Source organism: Polypterus senegalus, chromosome 1, assembly GCF_016835505.1.
Source record: "Polypterus senegalus isolate Bchr_013 chromosome 1, ASM1683550v1, whole genome shotgun sequence".
Classification (NCBI taxonomy): Eukaryota; Metazoa; Chordata; class Cladistia; order Polypteriformes; family Polypteridae; genus Polypterus; species Polypterus senegalus.
The window spans coordinates 159,179,489-159,193,863 of record NC_053154.1 but is presented as its reverse complement, the minus strand read 5'-3'; the positions used below and the strand labels follow the sequence as shown (position 1 = coordinate 159,193,863).

At 40.4% G+C, this 14,375-nt stretch overlaps 1 protein-coding gene across 9 annotated transcripts in view; it reads left to right on the top strand.

The window, feature by feature from the left end:
- tnika (TRAF2 and NCK interacting kinase a) overlaps nucleotides 1-14,375 on the top strand; it is a 385,955-nt gene that overhangs the window by 346,243 nt on the left and 25,337 nt on the right. For all 9 annotated transcript variants that reach the window (XM_039761347.1, XM_039761379.1, XM_039761361.1 and 6 more), the window contains 2 exons: nucleotides 10,771-10,876; nucleotides 14,164-14,334. In XM_039761347.1, the coding sequence (XP_039617281.1) occupies nucleotides 10,771-10,876; nucleotides 14,164-14,334 (277 nt within the window). The remainder of the gene's footprint in view (nucleotides 1-10,770; nucleotides 10,877-14,163; nucleotides 14,335-14,375) is intronic.

The following is a 14,375-nucleotide window of genomic DNA, read 5'->3' as shown; positions in this document are numbered from 1 at the left end:
GGGTTTTTAACACAGTGTGCAAAATAGAAGAAAACGGGTTAAAACAATTGAATTAATAAAAGGTAAAAAATCTTATTCTTAAAATGGGTGGAATATGCGCCTTCACAGGAGAGGTGAGGACTGAACTGGAAAATCACTGGTACAGCATCCTACTATGATGGCTTCATGGTCCTTGGCAGCTTGAACCCAGAACCATCGATAGTTATAGACCAAGGATGGGACAGGCAAGTGAGGACACACACAGTCTGTGCAATATGAGGCTTAACCATGACATAAAAAATGTAAGAATTTGTGTGGGTCTAACACACAGACATACACTGTTTGGTGACTAATTTTATCTCGACTTCACATGTTTTTAAAAGTTTGCTTCCTTAGATCACTGGCTTCATTAAACTCAAACAGAAGTCCATTGACTCTAAAATCATCATGTGTACCATCAAATGTTCACACCATGTTTCTTTAGTTTCAGCTGACCTTTTACCACTGTGGCCGCTGCTTTATAAATCAGTTAAAATATCTTTTAATTTGAGGGTCATGATGAATGGTCTTGGCTTGAGAAGCATCATACAGTAAGTAATCGGAATGAACAGGCTGTTAAGCTGACCACTTCTATACTCTAATGACACTGTAGTTCCTCGCTTTGTGGAAGTCCAGATGAATTGTTCTTTATCTTATACTTTGCCACCACTTATTGGAGTGATTTATTTTTTCTCTTATTTTTCATCTACCTACTTCTATTTTTGAAGACATTCTGTCAATCTCTCTTCTCTGTGTTATTTGCTTTACCACTTAGACATTTGGGTAAGGGTGATAGGTGACGGCTGGGGGTTAGAAGGATCATTCGATTTGTTAATTGTGTTGCACAGTTTGTAGTCCAACATGGCCCACAGCTAGAGAATGGCCTACCTGGAATTGTCCCTGTAGTTCTGCAAGTTACTCCATCCCTGGTTGGATGAACTTTAAATGCACTCAATCAAGTGCACCTTGTAGAACTGTTTGTACTTATAAATACAATCACCCCACTGTTAACTTGCACTAATTATAATATCGCACAACCTGAGCCACTTTATAAAGCGCGTATTTACATATAATGACGATATCATTATTAAGTTGTAATGCAGCAAAATATGTTTATTAAATTATACAGATAAAACTAACTTCATTTAAATAATCTATATTCTTCACTGGAAGTGTCGTTAAGGATAGAATAATTAAACATGTGCTACAAAGATATTTTAATGTTCTTTACACGTTTTGAAGAATCGGCACTAAGCTTACAGATGTCTTAACGTCTATTACAGAGCTGATTGTATGGCGATTGGTTACTTGGGGAAAGAAAAGCACTGACTGCAGTGACGGCTACGCCAATATATATTGAATATAAAACAGAAAGAGAAAATAACAACACAGCTAAAAATGCAGCGACAAATTTCGGCAAAAGTTAAATGCTTGTGTCATGAGCACGAGGCGGCTATGCAGTGTCTGCAACGGACGAGGCCATCCACCGTGCATAAGCTACCTTACTGACGGGCGGGCGAAGGAGCCACCGATTCTTCCTCTGCCCAGTGCCACCACAAGCCTAGAGCCGCCCCTGAGTACTGCTGCAATAAATTATTTCATCGAAGTGAAACACATGTTTAATAACGTGCTTTAACTCCTATCATCATGAAAATGATATCACGTATACATCTCAGTGTTTGAGTTATTCAGAGAGCTGTAATATCACGAATGTCATGGATTCTGTGTCCAGTTGGAGGAAGAGAGCCGGTTTAAGAAGCAAGTAGTGATTCCCACACATAGGCACATAGAAGATCAAATACAAAACAAAGCATTTACGTGCTACTTTAATTGCGATGTGATTTGAGAAACTGGTTAATTAAACGATTTTAAGATTAAGTTTATGATGTTCTACTTTAATGACAAAATAAACTACGTGATTAAAGTGGAAATGTCGAGACTGAAGTTGACATTTCGTGCTTTTTCCCCACTGTGTGCCTTTTTTCTCTGTACCCTAATAAGCTTTCATATGACACTCAGACAGTGGGCTACAACTCGGCTTTGATATGTGACTTCTTTTTTATTTCCGGCACTGTGCGATTTTGTGAATGTGAGCTTTCAAGTTTCTCCAACACGCTAAGTCATTCAATCAACTTCCTTTTGTTGATTATACTACGGTTTTTTGAACAAATAGTATGCTTTTCCTTTGCCTCCATTTGGTAATTGCTGAAATTCTTATATTTTCCCCCGTGCTTTTCCTATTGTCTTTTCACAGAAGGCTGCGCTTAAGGGCGATTTATATTGATTTGCATATTCAAAGAGCCGTAATTCTGGGAGGAGTAGGGGCGTTACATAAAGCGCGTGCACGAGCGTTAGTTTTCGCGCTGATCGGGATTTATGTAGCGGAAGAACGTGGAAGTTGGACTACGCACAGATTCCTGCATCTGGATTTTTCTGTGTGTAAGCACATTTCGGCTTTTGTGCTTACGCCATGTTATAGTGCGAGTTCTACGCACGGCGCTATACATGAGGCCCCAGATGTTGCCATGTATTGATAGTACTCATGACTTGTTGTGATAACTCGACTTGCGTTGGAAAGAACAACAGGAAGAATGTCTCCAAATCTGTCCCAATGTGATGCAACGAAATCTACTACCCTATGTCATAGTGAGAGTGCATTGCCTTTGTCAACCGTTTGTGTCAAGAAATAACCCACTGATAGGAACAGGCAGTTGCTGGATCCCGGAACAGAGATGACGTTGTACAAAAACCCATCAACAGAGAAGATACTGTCGTTCATTTTATAACAAAGGCTTAGGAAACAACCATCGCAGTATAACGAAAATAGCAAGGAGCTAAACCAATGCCAATGGTTGAGAGAGTACCTTCCTGTAACAGGCTACGGAAAAGACTCCCAGGCGCACACATGGCCGAAGTGAAAGGTCACGCAGTCTAGATATAGGGCGGTGACGTGACACCAATGGGGTCATGAGAGAGGAGTGGGGAACACGGTAGTCTGAAGGAGGAATAGGAATCGAGAAAAGCTGTGTGGGAGTGTATGGGAGTCCGCAGGCAGCGTGGGGAAGGGTTAGGAAGAGGAGAAATAGGAATTGAGAAATTCTGTGTGGGCTGCGTGTGGGGGGGCCCGGTTTTGAAGAGGAAGCAGGACGAACCAGAAGAGAGATAAGAGATGAGTGAAGAATATTTCACACGTAAATGGAGTGTGCTCATTCATGTCTTTATGTGAACTCCATTAAGGTCTGTCAATATGTACTGTGAAAAAATTTTGCTGTGTTAAAAAGTGAGAACAAAAATCCTGAGACTCCTCACATGATGAATAAAACAGTCCTCTTCACACAACACTTGGGCCTCTCCTCGCCTCCTCTGCCTCGACCTTGTCCTCCTCCTCACCCGACTCCAGCCTTGATTGCAGGATGGCGGCTCCTTAAGTAGGTGGCTGATTGCTGACCACACCCAGCCACCTGCGACAGTACTCCCCCGCTAGCTTGGACCTCCTGGGACCAGCGGACCATTCCACGAGGATGAAGACGCCTCGGTGCCAAGCCGACACATTGCAGGGTAGGGCCCGAGCCTGTAAATAAAACAGAAAAACAAGGGGCAGGGACGTTGCCCTGACGCAGCCCCTCGGCTCGGCCTCTCAGCTGGGCCAACGTTCTCCGCTCCGATCGGCCCTCTGATGCTCCCCCGTTCGGCTTTCCCGTAAGGTATGTCGGCAGTCCCTGCCACGGAACCACCAGTGGGCTCAGGCGTTGCATCCACCTCCCACGCTGCGGGGTTTTCCTCTGCCTCCGCAGAGGACGGCCCTTCACGGGACATGTGCACCCAGCGACACGTCCTCCCATGTCGGAGGAACTGACTTCCCCAAGCCGCTTCCTCTGCCTACTTTGGGACGCCGCTGCGGCTTGGATCTGCTCATTGTAGGAGCGCAGACCCAGCCCCGCTGGCGTCCGGTGCTTTACGGGGTCGGTCTCACCTACCTTCCCCTCTGTACCTCTCAGTGCGCCGATCCTTTCTTGCCTGCGGCTCTCGACCCGATGCCACGGCCATCCCTCCTGAGTCCAGCGTCTCCGCTCGGAGGGCACATCGCTTGGCCGGCGGCGACAGCACAAGGCGCAGTTCTTGCAGCTCCTGTAACACAGCTGCCAAGGAGAGAGAAGCAGCCGGCGGTGGGCTTACCTTGTGCGGGGTACCACCGACCGACTGCACTCTATGGGCCTTTCCCTTAGGCCCACTCGGGTTTCCTGGGTGCACGGGACGGACATTCCCTGCTCTCGCCTTCGACCAACCGCTGGCGAGAGAACAGGACACGTTGTCCAATCCCATGCCTGTATTGAGGAGGGACTTTTGGTCGGCCTTCTTGCTCTCCTCTCTCACTGGGCTCCGCGTCGGTGAGCCGCCCCTTAACTACAAAATCCGTCAATGGATCCCCAATGGTCCATACAGCACTTCGTTGCTGCAGGGTTGGGTGCACGGCGCCCCTACGGCACGTGGGTGGGCTCCCCTGTTGCGCCGGGCCTTTCAAAGAAAATTTCTGGAATGCAGGTCCCCACCTCGACCCAGGTGGAGCATCCCGCCGACTACGCCACTGTGAAATATAGCGGCCCGGACACACACAGGTGGACACCGTTTCACTCATCACCCACGTTTATTTACACAAAGTCACAAAAGTACAGGTGCACCACCACCTAACCCCCAGTTCCCCAAAGTCAATAACACAGTCCTCTTCACACAACACTCGGGCCTCTCCTCGCCTCCTCTGCCTCGACCTTGTCCTCCTCCTCACCCGACTCCAGCCTTGATTGCAGGGCGGCGGCTCCTTAAGTAGGTGGCTGATTGCTGACCACACCCAGCCACCTGCGACAGTATATACAGTATCTCTATATACTGTATAACAGTGATGGCGAACCTGTTAGAGACCGAGTGTCCAAACTGCAATGCAAAACCCACTTATTTATCGCAAAGTGCCAACACGGCAATTTAACGTGAATACTGAGGTTTTAGTTTAGAAAAAAACAACTCATACATTAACATCTTTTGTCTTAAAAGAAAAACACAATAACAAAGCTTTCAATGATACAAACAACTTTTTATTGAAAGGTAAAAGTTTGCATTTGGCATGCTTTTGAATAATTAATATGTTTTTTGCTGTTGTATGCATGCTGATAATTTGTCTAACCTTGGCTCATACTTTGTAAGTTTGAGAGCAACACATGCAGCACTCAGGTAATCTGTAAGTCTGTTTCTGGTGTCAGATCTATATTACTAAACGAAGGTTGTATATATGCAGGGATGCCAGAGGCCAGCAGCACCGAAAGCGCACACACACAGCGTCTCAGCGCCCCATAGTCAAACTCAGCGGCTTTCCAGAGTCAGTAGGTGGCGCCCAAACAAAACAACATGTAAACTAAACTTCAGGTCACAATACAACCACTGCCCGAATGCGAACGCGCACACCACTGCATATACAACCTTCGTTTAGTAATATTTGTATATATGCAAGGATGGCATAGGCCAGAAACAAGCCGTGCATAATACAACTGCCTCCCGAACGTGAACACCACCGCATATACAACCTACTGACGTTGATCAGATAAATAACCAAGTGATTGGATTGCTTCCTGGAGAAAGCCACGTCTTTCTAAGTACTGACAGTGTTGATTCTGAACACGAAACTGAGCATCTTAATTTCCCATTAGAATATTTAAACACTATTAGCCTGGTCAGATTAACACAACACAATCTTAACCTTAAAGTTGGGACAAAATTACCTTTTAAAACTTAAATGACGCCAATATCCCATTAAGGCTGCATTTGCCATGACGATCAACAAATCCCAAGGACAAACCATGAACAAAGTAGGTATTTACCCATCTGATCCTGTATTTGGACATGGACAACTTTATGTTGCCTTTTCAAGAGTCCGGCGTTCATGTGACGTTAAAGTGAATGTTTTAATTACTCCATATCAGGGAGACCTAATTCAAGGACATGAAACCATCTTTACCAAAAATGTTGTTTATAAGGAAATTTTTGATTAACTATTTTGAATTTACCATTTTATGAATTTTTTGTTTCAAATTTACTTCATTTAAACCTTTGCACTCCGATATTTGTTTTATTTATAAGTGCAGCAACTCAAATACATTTTGGACTTAAATGATATAGCAATTACATTTCAATTTTTGTTTCAATACATTGGTTAATTTTAGTACAAATATATTTATTTAATTAAATGAAAACTTTCCCAGGACGCCCAAGTCCGTCATTTTTCATCCCTCCAAAGACCGGAGGGAACAGAAAGTGATTATCATTCTTGGATTTGCGATTCTGTAGAGAATCGGTGGTTTACTGGTTTGATATAATTCAAAGCTGAAAACAGCTGCTCACAAGCATAAGATGATCCAAATAAAGGAAAGCAATCCCAATTACTTTCATTGACTTAAAATTATTTAGCAGAAAATTCCACACTTTAAAGAGTTCATTTTCAGAACTAAGTTTGCTGTCCTTTGTTATCCCTTCAAGATTCTCAAGTGTTTCACGCAGGTCTCCCCCATTAACCTTAGCGAGCGCTCTCTCTGACATTCTCTGCTCCTGACGGCGCTCTTTTCAAGATAAGATATGTTTGCATTCTTTTAATTGTGAGAAAGAACTGTCATCTCTGTCTTGTCATGGAGCACATTTTAAACGTTTGGCTAAAGGGTGTTATTTCATGTCTAGAGGGCTCTAATAATGTTAACAGGGTGGAAGAGTTTATAAGGGCTTAAAATATATAAAAATAACCATACAAACATATGGTTTCTACTTCGCGGATTTTCACCTATCGCGGGGGGGGTCTGGAACGCAACCCCCGCGATCGAGGAGGGATTACTGTATATAAAGAGGCCCTCAGATACAAAACTATCAATATAAATTCTTCTCAATACAAATTATTACATTTTTTTATTTTTTAATTGATTTTAGAATTTGAATAGAATATTCCATCCTTTCATTATCCAACCCGCTATATCCTAACTACAGGGTCATGGGGTTCTGCTCTAGCCAATCCCAACCAACAAAGGTTGCAAGGCAGGGAACAAATCTCACAGGACACACACACACACCCAGCACACACTAGGGACAATTTAGAATCGCCAGTGCACCTAACCTGCATGTCTTTGGACTGTGGTAGGAAACCCACGCAGACACGGGGAGAACATGCAAACTCCACGCTGGGAGGACCCGAGAAGCAAACTCAGGTTTCCTTACTGCGAAGCAGCAGCACTGCCACTGCACCTCCGTGCTGCCTGAATAGAATATTGTTGGAAATATATGTAACGTCCAAAACCCAAATTGTTTGTAAACCATGTTAGCTGCATGGGGTGCATGGGGCATGCAATTTTTACATTTTATGTAGTTTGCATAGTGTTTAGTTTTATTCTTATAAAGTTATCCGTCACACTTTGTGGGGCTTAGGTTCCAAGGCCTTCTGCAAAATAAGAGAGAAACCCCAAATATCGAACTTCGAGTTCCCTTCTCCACAGCTGCCCACACAAAACAACAACATTTATTTATATAGCACATTTTCGTACAAATAATGTATCTGAAAGTGCATTACATGATGAAGAAAGAGAAAAAAGTACAAAGTAAGAATTAAAATAAGAGCTGCTATGTAAAATCAAAGCAACACACAGCAAGTAATATGAGCACAGTGAAGTGGTTAGCATTGCCCTTCACTCCAATAGGTTTACTAAAGAAATGTCATTGGCCTACTTTATGTTTATGTGAAAACCAAACCAATATATTAATTGTAATCTACACTGTTGCACAGTGGTTGTATTGCCATTTACCGTTATGGGCACCGTTGTTTGAATTCCGTGCCAGGTTTCAAGATGAAATTTGCACATCCTCATTCTTGTGTCTGCATGGATTTTCTGTAGGCACTCCAGTTTCTTCCACATCACAGAAGAAGTGCACATTAGATGATCTCGCAGCTCTAAATTAGCACTGTGTGAGTGCATGTACTCTTTGATGGAGCAGTGTCTTATACAGGATTGTTTCTTGCTTTGCATCCAGTGCTTTCAGCATGGCAGTGTTAAGAATAAACAGATTTGTAAAAAGTGGTGGGAGTTAATGCTGTTTTGCGTATGATTCATTTTCTTGCTGAATTTTCTTCAATCTAAATGTTAAGGGTTCTTTCTGTTTTAACTAATCCTTTATCATAAGAGACTGTGTGCGGTGGATCTACTATAAAACTAATGAAGTTTAAGCTTCAGGGACCATAATCCCAGTTGGGCCCCACCAGCAACTTTAGTCCACATTGCTTAAAACTTTTGGGTGTGTACTGTATGAGAAGAGATTTTTTAAAAATAATAATATTAATAATATAGTGTAAATCAATACAAAATAATACTTAAAATAAAAATTAAAAGGTTATTAAAATATCATGTAGGCTAGCCATAAATTTTAAAATTTCAAATTAAGGGTGTTTCATTCTAAATATATATAATATAAAATAATTATAAATAATTAAACACTATTAACATTTATGACAGAAGTGTACATTTTTATTAAAATTGTTTTATCTTTCACTAGCTGTGATCAAAAGAATGGAGTAATATTTCGCTGCTTGCGGTCATTGCAAACAGCAACATTTCAGTAACCTTTTATTTACATGAATAATCGTATAAAATCTTTAAATATACTAAACGTATAATACTATTACAATGAGTAATAACATCGGGGGACTTTGACATGTGAGATTATCCAAATCAAGATCTGAGCCTAGTGGTTAAATATTTTAAAAAAATGTGTTATGATCTGTCATAAAACAACCTGATTGAAGAAGATAGCAGTTGTTACACAGACCTCGCGGCTGGTTGCTAAGGAGCCTTCATAACCGTTCAAGCATCAGAGCCCCAAAAATGTAGGTCTGCCACTGGCACCAGCAGTATAGCTTTCACAAATTTCTTTTTCTTTCATATAAATATAGTGTAAGTATATTGCCCACCTTTTCCCCAACAGATAGACGCTCCAAACACAGGTTTAAAAGCACTAAGAAGTATTTTAATTTTCTTCTTAACTAGTACCTCTAAAGCACCACAGCCACAATAAACACACAATGAATAATCACACAATAATTCTCCTGCTCTCCTCCCAGCAGCTCTGTCACACTCCCTCCCAACTCCAGCTTGCTCGCTGGGTCTCCCATAGTCCTTTATATAGTTCTTGACCCTGAAGTTCTTCTCATCTTCTGTTCACGTGACTTGTCAGCACTTTCGGGTCAGATGGAGAATTACATTTTCCTTCAGCCCGGAAGTACTTCTGTTCTTCTGTCCCCGTGACTTGGGAGTACTTCTGGGCTATATGGGAAACAATATATGGGAAAAAAAAATCCCCACGTCACCCACAGTACCCAGCAGGGCTATGAAGCCGAACTCCATCTCCCATGGTGCCCTGTGGGAATCCGGGGCACCTCTAAGTTTCAGGGAAGTCGCCATTTAGCGTCCTGGGTGTGTCGGCCGGGTTGAGCTGCCGGCCATCCATCCAAATAGCAAACCCTTGACTAGTTCATTCATACCTATGAACCACAAACACAAAGCGGATGATTTTAAACATTTCTGTTGAATGAGTGCCAGTAAAAATAAATAAGAGCTAAAGTAAAAAGATATAACAGTAAACAATCACTGATGTTCATTATTGTGTGACAGAGGGAAAGAATAGCATTTTAGATTAAAGTAATTCAGTTTGCACTGCAAAAAAGAAGCAGTAGTTATTTTGGATATTAGTGTAGATAATTTGTTTTCTTCATACATAGGTTATACATGGAAATCCCAGTTCTGTGTATTTTGACTATATGAATGCTTGTGTCTTGCATTCTACTTTTTGTTTCAAAAGTTTTCAATATATTACTAAAAATATAGATTTAAATACCAGTTTTTCAAAGTGCAATATATTACTTTTGTTTTTGCAGTTGAATTAAGCAGTTTTGCAATGAATTGTCAACAGTGTTCTCCTTTTGCTACTGTGAAACATCTATCAACTGACATCTCCCCAAGACACTCTTCAGGATTACTTAGTAATTCTGCAGGGATGAATACAGTAACCATTTTTCAGCAAATCATTAAAAACAGTCTGGGGTATTTGGGGGATTTGTATTCATCAATCACTCGGCTTTGTAAAATGTACAAATCTTGCAGGGTTTCTTAAAGAGGCAATCAAGTGTAAAGACTGCTTATAAAATGTGAAATACTTCCTGAAAATTCATTCTGAATATCCGTTCATTGACTTATTTGTCTTTTGGAAAAGCAATATTAAATTAACTTCTTGTTATTTCACTCATTCTAGTCATAGTTCCTCCCCCACACTTTGAAACTACTAAAACACTCTTCTTAATGCTGATTGTAAATTCTCATTCGGCCCTGTTATTTCCTTGTAAGGAGAAGCCTCTTTTAATTGCAGCTCTAAGAAATGGCATGTTCAGTTACAGAGTTATCCAGGTCCTCTAAGAAAAGAAAGTTTATACCAAAAAAGTAAATACCCAATCATGTCTACTTCCAGTGCTTCATTAAGCCATGTTAGGGTTTTATAAAAGGACCGCATTACTCCTATTAGCATCAAAAGAAAACTAAACTAGGTATCGGGGTCTTTTGAAGATAATGTGAGAAACAGATCATTAGGAGAAGATTAAAGGAAAGCTTTTAAAAATTGGTGTTGCATTGCTGGTGTAATAAATAGTTTTTACCAATGTCATAAGTGTATTATTCTTTCTTGCAGTATGGAGTAGGAGGTATCTCAAAAGCATCATTTACTCCTTTTGTGGATCCTCGTGTGTACCAGACTTCTCCAACAAATGAAGATGATGACGACACAACTGCAGAAGGTGAAATTGCAGATGCTGCATAATCTGTTGAGACATATTCTGTCCCTCATTTCTAAAGTGATTGTAGTCCTACATACAGTAAATGCTTAAGTACCACACGATCATCAGTTTGATTATAAGTATATGAGAGGTTTTTCAAACTTTGATTAATTTACAGAAAAAATGGCAGAATATCTCATTGAGATACTTTTTTAAATTTTTCAATTTGAATGTAAAGTTAATATGCTTAAACAGGCAGTGGGCACACTTCAACGGATGGAGAGCTGGATCTGCACTCTGATCCAGTACAATAGAAACGTGGAAAAAATGCATAATAACAAGAATTTGTGATACTCTTAATGAGTTTTTCTCTTAATATAATTGACATCAATTCTTTAAGCTTCTAGAAGTAGCAGGAAAAAACTTGCCTTTGGATTGTTTTAGACAATAAGATTACAATTTAAGTACTTGTAAGCAATTCTGCGGAGCAATGGCATTAAGCCATTTTACAGCCTATGAAAAGAACTATATAAAGTTAAAATGTGATGGTTACACATGGTTAGGATTTACTTTCAATTCACACATTAAAGTTAGTCTTTCTTCAATAAAATATAAAAATGAGTTTCAGAAGGGCATCTTACAAATGCATTAGCATTTCCTTGCCAAGCCATTACTGTCATTCCCCTTGAAACAGCAGTGCTGATGCTGCCTGATAAAATGTGAAGTAAGGCCTGCACATCATTATGAAACATTTCAGTTTCAGCCTCCATGATGCTTTCTTCACTTCCTTTGTCCTTTCTTGTCTTTTGGTGTGATTGTCTTACTTATGCAGATTAGTTTAATTGATAACTCAAAACCTGTTTGATGTGTGTGGGTGAATTGCTGCCTTGTCTAGGCTTTATTAATGTTTGAAAAGTGTTTTCTATGCAATTTCACAAAAATGTGGATACATCTGTTATCTGCAGTCTTATAACCAGCAATAAAGTTGCATTACATCTGATCTAAAATAATTTTTGATTTGATCTAATATGATTGAATTTCACATTTGCATAACAGAAGTAATTTTTGTTGAGATGAATACTAATCTCTGCAACCATTTTATAATTTAGGCACCATGTATCTTTTCTGTTCCTTACAGTGATCTTAATTTTTTTTTTCGGTTGTTGGAAATTATTCAATCAAAAATGTAAGCATTCATGCACTTTAAACATCATAAAGGTTTCATTGAAGTCAAAGTTATAGATTCATCCATTTTCTGAACCTGCTTTTCACTACAGCATGAAACATCAAGTCCAAGACTAGAACTAATTTTGTATAAGATGGCAAGTCCTTTACAGCAGTGGTCTCCAACCTTTTTTGCACCAGGGACTGGATTCATGTAAGACAATTTTGCACAGACCAGCCATCACGTGCACATACTAAAGCATAATGAAGTGACTTGTCTTTTAGTGCAGGGTGCTTGGTCTCTAGGCTGCAAAGCAGTTTTGACACATATTATACAGAGCCGTCATGAAGCATGTAAATCACTTGTTGCGATAAACCCATAATATAAGCAAAACTCTTGATATTTTCTTTTAAAAGCAGCTTTCTTTTTGTTGTTAGTCTTAAGAGTCTTTGTCTGACTCATCATTGGGTCTTTCTCCTTTTTCAAAGAAGCTCTCCAGTTTTTTTTACTCATTTTAGCTAGGGTTAACTTGTGGGCACCAAACTGTGACAGAGACAATTGTGGGAAAGAAGCACAGACGAAAGTGATGGGGAAATTGTTGAATTGACGATTGGTAACAGTTATTGAAAGTTATCAACAGTTTATTGTACACCACCAACAAATCAATCTGCATGCACATCTAAACCTTACTTAATACCACCACCTCTCCAACTTCCTTAACTACAGTGCCCGTCAAGGTACATCAACAACAGAACATACAGAGATGATCTGGTCGTTTTTCAAAATACAACACCCTGCAGACTCTGATGGTCAAAAAAATGGAAATAAAAAAAGAATAAAAATTTTTTATTCTTTCTCTGTGGCCTCGTACCAAATGATTCTCGGCCTGGTACCGGTCCACAGCCTTGTGGTTGGGGACCACTGCTTTACACAGCACACTCATGTACACATCAGTTAAGAGCTGCTGGTTAAACTAAACTGCACATCTTTGTGAGTCTGTGAGAAGCATGATGAGATGGTAGTATTTAGACAACTCCATACATACTGTACAAGCAGAGAATGTATACATTCCTTAGAGGCAGTGGTCTGGAGCTGTGATGTAGAAGCGTGAGGCATTGTACTATGTTGCCACTAATTTGGCTTTTTTTCACTATCACAAATTGGTGACAATTACATTATGCAAAATAAAGATTCAAGGCTTACGTTTGTGGCTTAATGGCTCGGCAATATTCGTAATTGCAATGGCAATTCATATAGACGAGGGACGGTCAAAAAGTTTCCGCACTTCTATATTTTCGTTGGAAACGGTGAAGGCGGGAGTAGTATTAAATGGGCCTTAAAAAGTTGATACGACGCTGGGAAAATTCAATCGCAAACGAAGGTGACTATGTAGAAATGTGATGTAATTTGTTTTTGAAATTCTTAATCAATAGAGATAAAAAAATGCAGAAACTTTTTGAATGTCCCTCGTATGTTGTAAGTGTGGGCACAATTTATCAAAGCTAACTGAACCTCTTAGCCTCTGTCATGATTTGTTTTATTTAGGTAATGGTTGCATTGTAGATGATTTTATTCAGATCATTAACTAGTCCTGCAGACCAACTTTACTTAACAGCTACACATTTTAGATCCTGACTGAAAGTGAACATATTTATTCTAAAGTATTGCTTCAATCAGGCAGCACAATGGTAGGACTGCTACCTCTCAGTATGGAGACCAGGATTCATGTGTTGGGTCCCCCACGTTTTCCCTGTGCCTGTGTGGGTTTCCTTCTGGGTGCTCCAGTTTCCTCCCACTGTCCAGAGATAAAGATATGTAGGTTAGGTGGATTGGCAACTCTAAATTACCCCTAGTGTGTGTGTGTGTATGTTTGCCTTGCAATGGACTGGCAGCCTATTCAGTGATTATTCCTGCCTTGCACCCTATGGTAGCTGGGATAGGTTCAAGCCCAACTCCGCAACCCTGGCTTGGATTAAGTGGGTTAGAAAATGACATGACATATTGCTTCAATCAAACATATACAAAAAATAGAGGTGCTGTTATAATACAAAGTTAAAGCAACGATTTCAAAACAAGCTTACCCCCAAGTTGCAGAAGTGAATTCCTCTTCCTCTTTCTGACTGATTCACTATGAACTTTTCAGACTTATTCGCCAGTGAACTTCTACGACAGGAACAGGCCAAGTTGAATGAAGCGAGAAAGATCTCAGTAGTGAACGTGAACCCCACAAACATACGGCCGCACAGTGACACGCCGGAGATCCGCAAATACAAGAAACGTTTTAACTCCGAAATCTTGTGTGCAGCACTCTGGGGTAAGTACACTGAAAAATCAAATAAGCTCTGTTAGCTCCAA